The sequence below is a fragment of the Mandrillus leucophaeus genome, unplaced genomic scaffold (genome assembly GCF_000951045.1).
Source record: "Mandrillus leucophaeus isolate KB7577 unplaced genomic scaffold, Mleu.le_1.0 Scaffold61, whole genome shotgun sequence".
Taxonomy (NCBI): Eukaryota; Metazoa; Chordata; class Mammalia; order Primates; family Cercopithecidae; genus Mandrillus; species Mandrillus leucophaeus.
This window is the reverse complement of record NW_012106586.1, coordinates 1,525,625-1,535,876: the sequence shown is the minus strand read 5'-3', so window position 1 is coordinate 1,535,876 and position 10,252 is coordinate 1,525,625. Positions and strand designations below refer to the sequence as shown.

The window sequence follows — 10,252 nt, the reverse complement described above, 5'->3', positions numbered from 1 at the left end:
GTGCGTAGCCAGAGCCTTAACAATGTTCTGAATGCCTTAATTCCAATTTGAGGAATCTTGTATAAAACGGAGATGTGTGGGACAATATTGAGAATAAGATGCAGCCTTTTTGAGAAGGATGCCTAGCAGGAAATTAATGAGCTATCTCACAGTGCAGGTAGAGTCAGCGAAAGCATTCTCAATCTAGAATACTGTGCAGTCATTAACCCCAGGTTTTTGATGTTAAATAAAAAAAGCAGAATTGAAAACTTCATTTAATTTTACCTAAAAATAAATATATGCATGGAAAAACTCCAAAGAAATAATTACTCTTTCATTTAGGCATATGACTACATAGTGAGATTCAGGGTGATTTTAATTTACTTTTTAATCTCATTTATTCTAAATGTTTTATTTAAGAAAATAGCTCATTTAGAGCTGCAATTTTATAATCAGAATAAAATAAGATTGTTTTAAAAAACAAAGACTCTAGGAATTCAGCCTCATGTTTATGTCTCTGAGATACTCTACCACATCAATTGGATATAAATTGACATCACTTTTTTCCTATAATAAAAGCTATCTAGGCTTCAGTTGGTCAATTAAATAGTCCCTCCAAAAACACCCTCTGAAATGGGATTTTATTGCCTTTTTCTGTCTCCAACTTAAGAAAGTTACTCGATATAGTAGTGTCTCTTCTGGGATTTCTTAAGTTAGTTATTTGTTTATTTGAGTGTCACCTTTTGCGAGAGTAAATAAGCACAAATATGAACGTTATTTCATACACAGTTCCTGCTATGAAGAGGCTTCTAATTCCAAGTTAACTCCTTTCAACCCCGATCCAACCCCAAGTCAAACCTTGCAGCTTTGTGCTAAATTGATGGCCTTATCCTGCTGGCATTGGCAGGACCAAGAGCTGCCAAGCGTTGCAGCCATGAGCACTCGGGTAGCCTGTCAGGAAAGAGTAAGTAAGGTCAAGTTATTCTTAGCTGAAGTCTAGAAAGCATTAGCTGCCTTGTTGAGACTGGAATGAGAAAGCCATGACCACACTGCCCAAACCATTCTGGGAAGCATTTCCAGTTCATTGGAACTACTGATAGATTAGTCCCATGATAATTGTGGCTGAACATAGATTACAAATCTCCAGAGGACAGCAACATTATTTTAGCTTACATGGCTGCACACAATACACATTGGAATCTACATACATAAAGTTACAAGGATAGTCTCCTTCCCTCTTTCCTGCTCCTACATGTGACCCCAAGAGCATGGTGACTCTAGGGCTGCCTTTTCCTGTCCCAGAGATGCCACCCGAGAGCCATCAGCTCCAGATGCCCCTGAGTGAAAGACTATAATGGAGAGAGGTGACGGGGCAGGCCACTGGAGGAGGAAAGTTTAACCAAACATAATTCTCATGTTCTGTCAAATCAGTTAGTGCGAGGTGTGCAGTTGATGGAAAGGCTGTGGAACCCTTCTCTCGAGTGCTGCTGCAGAAAGACAGGCCCTCCCACAGGCGTCCGACCAAGAATCGTGGGCACATCAGAGGCCCCGGCGGGAGCCCTGGGTCCATGAGGAAGAGTTCAAAAGAAAAATCCTACATTTCCAGATCTTCCACAGATAAGTAAAATGACCAGAAGGAGCAAGGAAAAGAAAATAAGAAATCATATCTTATTATTTTTTGTCCTATACTCTTCATTCTAGAAAAATGTGAATCAATTAGAACACCACAATTAAACCTGGGTTTATAAAACATCTTTTACTTAAAAATGAGATCTTTCCAGGCCTGTCAACATGGGTGTGTCACACATGAATATACCTAAGTTAAAACATGAAACATGACTGACAAAATGTCATTGCTGGAGAGCACCTGGCAACTGATTTACAAGAAATATTACTATCGAAACCACAACAGCTCTCTGCTAGGGTTGAATCCTGGTGAAGAACGCCCCCTCGGATTAGCTGAGCATTTTGAGTTAGGATATGCAAAATGAACTGGGAGCTGTTTTGGAGGAACTGACGTAGGGGTGGAGGGCGACATGGGTCTAAAGGGCGGGAGAGGTGACCAGAGGCGGGACGGGGTGACATGGCCAGGAAACTGTCACAGCCAGGTGGCAAGGGCCTTCAAGAAGGACGTCTCAGAGTCAAACGAGTCAAAGCTGAGGTCATGCTTGCGGCTGTGATGTAAACCTGCCGCCACTTCCGTCTCCTGCAGACCCTTGGGTGAGTTGGCCTTTTCTGAGCAAGGAGACCATGAAAACACACCTTCTCAGGGGGGATTCACAGAAATCTTAGGGAGGTCATGGGGCCTTTAATAGGGTGTGGAAAGGAGTTCTGAGCAATCCTAGCTAGAGCTCAAGGCAGGCCCCAGTAGATGCCTGGGTTACACAAGACTATTAACATCAAGGAGCTTCATATACATATAAACGCATTATTCCCTGTACCATTACCTCAAAATGTACATATTTTTTTAACAAGGAGATGGAGATAGAAGAGAAGATCCTATATAAAGAGTTCAATTTCAGTTTTAAAATGCAAAACATCAGTGAGTATCCTGCATACAGCTTTCTGCATGAAAATTTCCTCTTGTTGAATTTTGACAACGTCTGCCCTTCAGAGGAATCTCCCAGCAAATGGTCAGAAGATGAACAAGTGCGCCCCAACGTGCCACTGTGAGACATAGGAAGTGAGGTGGTCTTAATAATACATGTTCTTATCCCACCAGCCTGTAGAGGTAGAAAAAAGCACATCAGAAATGGAGAGTCTGTTGAAGCGGGTAAACAGAGCCTCTAAAATCATAGGCTACTCACTTCCAGGGTAGAGCCTGATGAAGAGCTTCCGCACCTCGTCATACACCCAGATCAGGATGGCGTGCGGCACAGCCACAAACCAGTACTGAGCCCTGGAAGCAGAGGGGTGGAGGGTGAGCCCTGACTCATCCACAGGAATAGCCCAACCCTGCCCAATGGGAATGGGGCTTCTCGTTCATTTGTCCTGCTTTACTGCAAAGAACAACAAATCCACGAGGTCCCACAACACAAAGCTGGAAAGCTCCTGGTTTAACCCGCACTCTGACTGCCAGAAGCAATGTCTGCCTTTGAAGCAACCTGTTGGATGAGGATGAAGGCGGGTTGGTGAGGTCTAGAAAACCCATTTCCACTTCTGGAAAATGCAGATCAAAGCTTTGGCCTTATAGAGCATGGGATCAGTTTGACGTCTTTTGAAAAGACATGGGGGAAGAACCTGGAAACCTGGGAATCCTCAGGTTTATTTAGGTTGTGACAGCTCAAAGCAGAGGCTGGCTCTTTCCTCCATGCTGCTGACGGTAAACTCACCTAAGCATGGTGAAACTCAAGGCTGTGACACTTCCAAGGCCATAGGAGAGGACCAGCCCAATGACAATCTGTGAGGCGATCCCCACCCAGATGACTTTATTTCTGCAAGACACGCAAAAGCAGACAGACTTGGGATTCTTGTGGCTTCATGATCGTACACCCAGCCGCCAGAAGAGTCAATGCCTCTGGGGTTACAGGTGTGGCCAGAACTCGGTCTTGTGAAAAACAAATCATCGTCATCCTTGCACGGCAGGCCCAGGGCTGCGCCAGGAGGCCGGGCACAGGTAGTACCTGAAGGGACCCTGTTGGAAGATGGAATTCCTCCGCGTTTTCCTGATGATCAGATCTGCTATTTGCTGGACTAGGATGCCAACAAAGAAAGCCGTGTAGCCCGTCCATTCTAGGTATGCCCTCTGGTACCTTGTCTGTGAATGGGCAGAGAAGGAAGAGACCATGAGGCCCAAAGGAAAACTTCTAGGAAATTGCAGTGCAGTTCTCTACAGCTTCATGCTATCTCCACACTTCACCCAGACTGAGAGTGGACCACCTCCTAGTGTTTGGAAAGAAACATTTTTCCTTCTTGAACCAGCTGAGTAGGGGAAAATGTTAATCTTTTAAAAATTATCATTACTATTATTTTTAATACAGGCAGGGTCTCATTGGCCAGGTTGGTCTCAAACTCCTGGGCTCAAGTGATTCTCCCTCCTCAGCTTCCCAAAGCGCTGAGATTACAGGCGTGAGCCACCGCACCGGGCCTGAACGATGTAAATTTATTTGGACCCACTGTAGGTGTGGCTGGGCTGGTCACTCTTCTATACCAATGGCAAAGCTAAAGTTAAAAAAGGGACCTCTTGGCGTCTAGTCCGAGAGAGGAGGCTGCGTCTTGAGACCCAGCAAAGGCCAAACACGTGTCAGCAAGGGGGCCCTGAGCCCTATTAATTAAAGCTTTCCCAGGCTGTCAGGGACATGGAGGTTCTGTGTAAGTCTGGGCAGGGCAATCAGCATGGAGAGAATCAGGTGGACTCTGCGGCAGGGCTCCCGCCACTCACCCATTCCTGCCCATAGCTGTCTTCCAAGTCATTTACGTAGTCCTTCTCCCATTCTACCCGCAGGTTAATGAGACTGCGGGGCAGAAAGCCCTCCTGTGCATAGACAGTGAAATACACAAGGAAAGCTCCCAGGGCTTGCATGAGGCCTGAAAGAACAAGAGAGATAGGACACAGGTTCTATGATGGCCTCAGGGAACTGCCTCGTCCTGTCCCTGTCGGCTCTTGGTTCCCCCTCCCTCCCCAACCCAGGCCTTGTAGGAAAACCACACTTTCTGGCTGTGTCCCCGACTCCAGTGAATTCAATTCTCGGGGCAGGCCCTGGTGTGATGGGGAAGACGTGCCCTCATCGTACCAATGTGCAGGTACGAGTACACGGCAAGCGGCTGGTTCACCAGTCTGTCCTTCTTCTTGTGGCGAGGTTTCCTGTTCATGATGTCACTTTCAGCTTTCTCATATGCCAAGGCGATGGAGGGGATCTAGAGGGGAAGAGGCTGGTGAGGTCTAACCCCAGGATGCTCTGTTCTGCCCACAGTAGGGGAGCGGGGCTGGGGTGGGTGGGGCACTGGCTGGATGAGGTGGGGGCATGGAGCTGGCCCATCAGGCTATAGGCAGTAGAGGGCGTGTTGTCTGTATGGGAATTTAAGAATAGTGCCTTTAGAAATCAGCTGCTTTTTATCACCCTGTGCTGGCAGCTCTGAAGACTGCTGGTGATAAAGCACTCTTCCCCTGCAGGGAGGATTTCTATGCCGTCCTCTCCCTCCGGGTGGGAGGACCTGCTGAAAGACAGACCATTGCACCCCACCTCCAGACTTCCCGATTCAGGAGCACTGGACTGGGGCCAGAGAATTTGCATTTCTTTCTTTCCTTTTAGACAATGGGTGTACCACCCATTTCCATTCCTAGCCCAGTTATCTGCAATAACATTTTTATTTTATTTGTTCTTAATTTTTAGTTTTTAAGAGACTAGGTCTGTCTTGTGTTGACCAGGCTGGACTCTAACTCCTGAGCTGAAGCAATCCTCCCGCACTGGCCTCCTGAGTAGCTGGGGCTGCAGGTGTCCACCAGTACCCAGGGTGTGCATGTCTAGCAAGCTCCCAGGAGATACCCGCACCGGGCTTGGAGAAGCGCTGCAGCAGAGCCAGGTAGGCAAATGTGAAGGGCTTGGAAAATGACCCATCAACTTTGGGGACCTCAATATCCCTCAGAGGGAGAGACATCTCCAGTCTCTCTAGGAATCAGGGATTACCTGGGTGTTATAGAAAACAAGAGACGGGAAGGGGGCAATGTGAAGGGCCAGTGTCCTGCTAAGAATTCAGCTTGCTGTCTGTTGCTTTCCCTGCTTGCCCATGTAAACCACAGACCTGGGCAGCTTTCACGGGGCTTTCTTTACATGGATACTGGAAAAGGGGAAGGTTTAGGTGACATTACTATAGGGCAAGGCTTTGTAAAGTCTTCATAACCACTACTTCTTACTGTGTTTAGGTAAAGGGCTCCCATGTCAGAGTCTCTTACTTAACAAGGGGTGGCTGTGACATTATCACTTTAGTCACAGGGCCCACAGTGGTTATTTGGGTGATTGAGTGACAGCTTCGTCTTCCCAAAAGAAAAGGGAGGCACACAGGCTGAAACTGACCAATGGCATTTCTTTCTTTCTTTCTTTCTTTCTTTGAGGATGAAGACTGATGTCTTGAAAAGCTTGCTATAGGCCAGGTGCAGTGACTCATGCCTGTAATCCCAGCACTTTGGGAGGTTGAGACAGGTGGATCACTTGAGGCCAGGAAACCCCATCTCTACTAAAAACACAAAAATTAGCCAGGTGTGGTGGCACAAGCCTGTAGTCCCAACTACCTGGGAGGCTGAGGTGGGAGAATCGCTTGACCCCAGAAGGCAGAGGTTGCAGTGAGCCGAGATAGCACCACTGTACTCTAGCCTGGGCAATGACAGTGAAACTCTGTCTCAAGAGAAAAAAAAAAAAAGTCACTGTAGAGTGGTTTTAGTTTCCAAACATTTGGCAGATGCCTCTGGACCCTTGCTTTGAGGTGTGGCATGTGGACCGGTAGAATGGGCACCACTTGAGAACCTGTAAGAAATGCAGAGCTACAGGCCCCATCGCATGGAAGCCGAGAAGCATTGAGTTAGTCCGTCCCCTGCCCTTGAAGGTAGCGACCCTGAACTCGACCTCCCCGGGGGCAGGCATCACACCCTGTTCCCTTCAGTGTCACTTACAATGTCTGTCCCCAAGTCAATGAACAGAATGGTGATGGTTCCAATGGGCAGGGGGAGCCCGACGATGATGTAGATCAGAAAGGGGCACAGCTCAGCAATGTTCTTGGTCAGGGTGTAAGCAATCGTCTTCTTGAGGTTGTCAAAGATCAGGCGACCTAGGCAGAGAGGTTTCTCCTTCAGAACTTGCTTCTAGTCCCCCAGACCACCCTGGCCCTTGGGAAGATGCCCTGAGACTCACTCACCTTCCTCCACCCCAGTGACGATGGATGCAAAGTTGTCGTCCAGTAAGACCATGTCGGCTGCGTTTTTGGCTGCGTCAGAACCTGCTATCCCCATGGCAACCCCAATGTCTGCCTTCTTTAGAGCCGGAGAGTCATTAACTCCATCCCCTGTCACAGCAACAACGGCATCCTGCAGCGGGGGACCCAGGGAGAAAGTGGGAGTGGGCAGGCCCATTGGGTTGCAGGCCTGGAACAGCAACGTGGCCACCCTTTCTCTTGAGGTTGCGAGGACGATTATGGCTGAACTGAAGGGCCCATTTAGGGGAAAAGATAAAGATGAGAAATCTTAGAAGCAGGAACAAGGATCGCTGAACAAGATGTGTGCAAATGAGGACAACCGAAAGCGCAGGTGTTTTATATCTTCTGTCTTCACATTTTTTGTTTCATATCTTTGCATTTTAAATCTTTCTTCACTCACACTTACCACAGTGGCAAATGCTTCACCTCAGAAGCCCCGGGCTCTCATGATAAAATGCAGAGAGCTGGGGTGAGACTTTCGGGGAACATGTGGTGTGGGTCTCAAAGGAGGACAGGGGCCAGCCCACCTGAGAGGGTGGAAAGGTCAGGTGATGAGGATGAGCCAAGAACTCTCTCTTGAGGTTTCAAAGGCACTACAGCCTAATGTGAGATCTGGACCTCTGCACTTGCCCATGGACAGTAATGGGCCTGTCAGTCCTCTGGATGCTGCTGTCCACCCACCTGCCTCTGACAGCCCTCCACAATGATCAACTTCTGCTGGGGGGATGTCCGGGCAAAGACAATCTCCTGGTAGTTGGCTAAGATCTCATCCACCTGTTCCGAGCTCATGTCCTTCAGCTCCATGCCAGTCACCACAGCAGCCTTGGCATCCCTAGAAGGGCCAGAAGAAACTGGGTGAGGCCCGAGGGCAGATCTTAGGTTAAAACACTGGTCCAGGCAGGATGCTGGCTGAAGCCTCTGACTTGACCTGGAACCCAGTGTCCTTTATACCTAATGCTCTAGCGAGGTAACAGGAGTCCTGGGAACATGTTAGTCTCCATTTCAAGAGGGCAAACTGAAGCTAAAATGTAACACCATTTCTTGGTATCATATAACCATAGGAATAAAAAACCAGGTAGCCTCATCCCTACTAGAACAGGTGAGCGTGGTACTTCCTAGAGCAACGCTTGACTTCAGAAGTAAAAGGAAGTTAAAAAACTGCCCATTCGTGGCCAAACGCAGTGGCTCATGCCTGTAATCCCAGCACTTTGGGAGGCTGAGTAGGAGGCTCACTTGAGGCCAAGAGTTCAAGACCAGCCTGGGCAACATAGTGAGAGCCCCTGTCTCTACAAATAATTTTTAAAAATTAGCCAGGTATGGTGGCATGTGCCTGTGGTCCCAGCTACTCGTGAGGCTAAGACAGGAGGATTGCTTGAGCCTAGGGGGTTGAGGCTGCAGTAAGCCATGATCATGACACTACACTCAAGCCTGGGTGACACAGTGAGGCCCTGTCTCAAAAACAAAAACAAAAATAAAACCCCCAAACTGCCTGTTCGTACATTTTGGGTCCTAGAATTCTTTTATGCCCAAACAAGGGGTAATAATTATTTGCTGTTGTTTATTTCAGATTTACAGAGTGTCATCTTTGTGCGATGTGCTAGTAGGCAGCAGTTTACTGAAGTCTTTGAGCAGCACTATTCCCTGCTGACTATAAAGGTAAGGCTCTAGGGCCTATTGATGATGCAGAGCTGCCTGCGCCACTCCCCTGCTAAAACTCTTCAGCGGCTTTCCACTGTGCTTGGAATCCCTAACTTTTCAGACCCCAGAATCCCTAACTTTAGCCAGCGAGCCTAGGTGGGGCCTGCGCTGTCAAGCTTCACCTCGCCTTGGGCTCTCCCTCCTGCCCCCTGGACGCTCTCAGTTCTGATATCCTCCAGCCCCCGTACCCTAAGGGCTTCACGGGTCTGGCTCCCTGACCAGGAATGGGCATCTCTCACCTCAGCTTCTCATGGCTAACACTACATTTCAACCTTCAAATCTCAGCTTAAGCACTGTAGGTACAAACCACTGCAGGTCGTCTTCTTTACAATGGGCAAGTTTTGGGCATTTTAGGTCTGTTTTTCCTCTTGGTGCTAAGTATTGGGATTCTAGCCCTTGACTCAAACTACAGGTCTTCTTAATTGCTGGTAAAAAATAATCAAAGTAAGAGAAGAAAGAAGGGATATTTCCTTTCCCCTTACACCTGCTAAGATGCAATTTTTATATGGTCATGAAACTAGAGCTGATGAAGTGAATAACTGAAAACATTCACAAAAGCATCCGCTTCACTCAGTGTGGTGATTCGTACACAAATGTGTAGTCCACTTTCCCTTTTGTGGCCATGAGCAGAGTGGCAGTGGCCAAGAGGAAGTTCGGTCCCTTTGTGACTTTTGACTGAGGCCAGAATCATAAAAGGCATTTCAATGCACCTTCCCACATTGGTAGGAAGATTATATCTTTCTCTCGTTCCAAAGAGCTGAGACAGAATCACATTCTGGGGTCCGCTCCAAGCACAGTTCCATCCATGCACACCCGAAAGGATGAGGAAGTTGAGGTTGCACAAGGACACTATACAGGTCAGCAAATTGGTAAAGCAGTCCAGGTTTATAGGAAGAAATGTGCCATTTATACACAACAGGAGCATAGGAGGAGGCTAAGGGCATGACCGTTGTGTGCACATCACCCAGCATGTGGCCATCACCAGGCTAAAACTGGACAGCAAATATGAAAAGGAAGCAATTGAGAAGATGCAGGAATAAGGTATCTTATATAAAACTTTCATTAAAAATTGCTAAAATGGGCCAGGCGCAGTGGCTCACGCCTGTAATCCCTGCACTCTGGGAGGCCAAGGTGGGTAGATCACTTACAGTTAGGAGTTAAAGACCAGCCTGGCCAACATGGTGAAACCCTGTCTCTGCTAAAAGTACAAAAATTAGGCGGGTGTGGTGGCACATGCCTGTAATCCCAGCTACTGAGGAGGCTGAGGCAGGAGAATTGCTTGAACCCAGGAGGCGGAGGTTGCAGTGAGCAGAGATTTCACCACTGCCCTCCACACTCCAGCCTGGGTGACAGAGCAAGACTCCACCTCAAAAAAAAAAAAATCTGCTAAAATGAAGCCGGGTGCAGTAGCACAAGCCTGTAGTCCCAGCCACTTGGGAAGCTGAGAGGGGAGGATCCCTTGAACCCAGGAGGTCGAAGCTGCAGTGAGCTATGATCACACCATTGCACTCCAGCCTGGGTGATCTGACAGAAGGAGACCTTGTATCTAAAAAAAGACTCAGCTGGTCTGAAGGTAGTAGTGAATTATCTCAACTGATCGTTCACAGTCAGTTACAGATCAAACTCTTCTACTCTTTCCCCTCTTCTCACTACTGCGCTTGACCACTCT

The 10,252-nt window shown here is 47.8% G+C and overlaps 1 protein-coding gene across 1 annotated transcript in view; it reads right to left on the bottom strand.

Moving 5' to 3' along the window:
* Positions 1–2,410: 2,410 nt before the first annotated feature.
* Positions 2,411–10,252, bottom strand: part of ATP12A (ATPase, H+/K+ transporting, nongastric, alpha polypeptide) — a 30,902-nt gene continuing 23,060 nt past the window's right edge. Inside the window, exons 14-22 of the mRNA XM_011999984.1 lie at positions 7,567–7,717; positions 6,829–6,997; positions 6,587–6,741; positions 4,713–4,836; positions 4,361–4,506; positions 3,603–3,736; positions 3,312–3,413; positions 2,787–2,878; positions 2,411–2,702 (exon numbers count right to left, since the gene is read on the bottom strand). Of these exons, the coding sequence (XP_011855374.1) occupies positions 2,674–2,702; positions 2,787–2,878; positions 3,312–3,413; positions 3,603–3,736; positions 4,361–4,506; positions 4,713–4,836; positions 6,587–6,741; positions 6,829–6,997; positions 7,567–7,717 (1,102 nt within the window). The 3' untranslated portion in view covers positions 2,411–2,673. The remainder of the gene's footprint in view (positions 2,703–2,786; positions 2,879–3,311; positions 3,414–3,602; positions 3,737–4,360; positions 4,507–4,712; positions 4,837–6,586; positions 6,742–6,828; positions 6,998–7,566; positions 7,718–10,252) is intronic.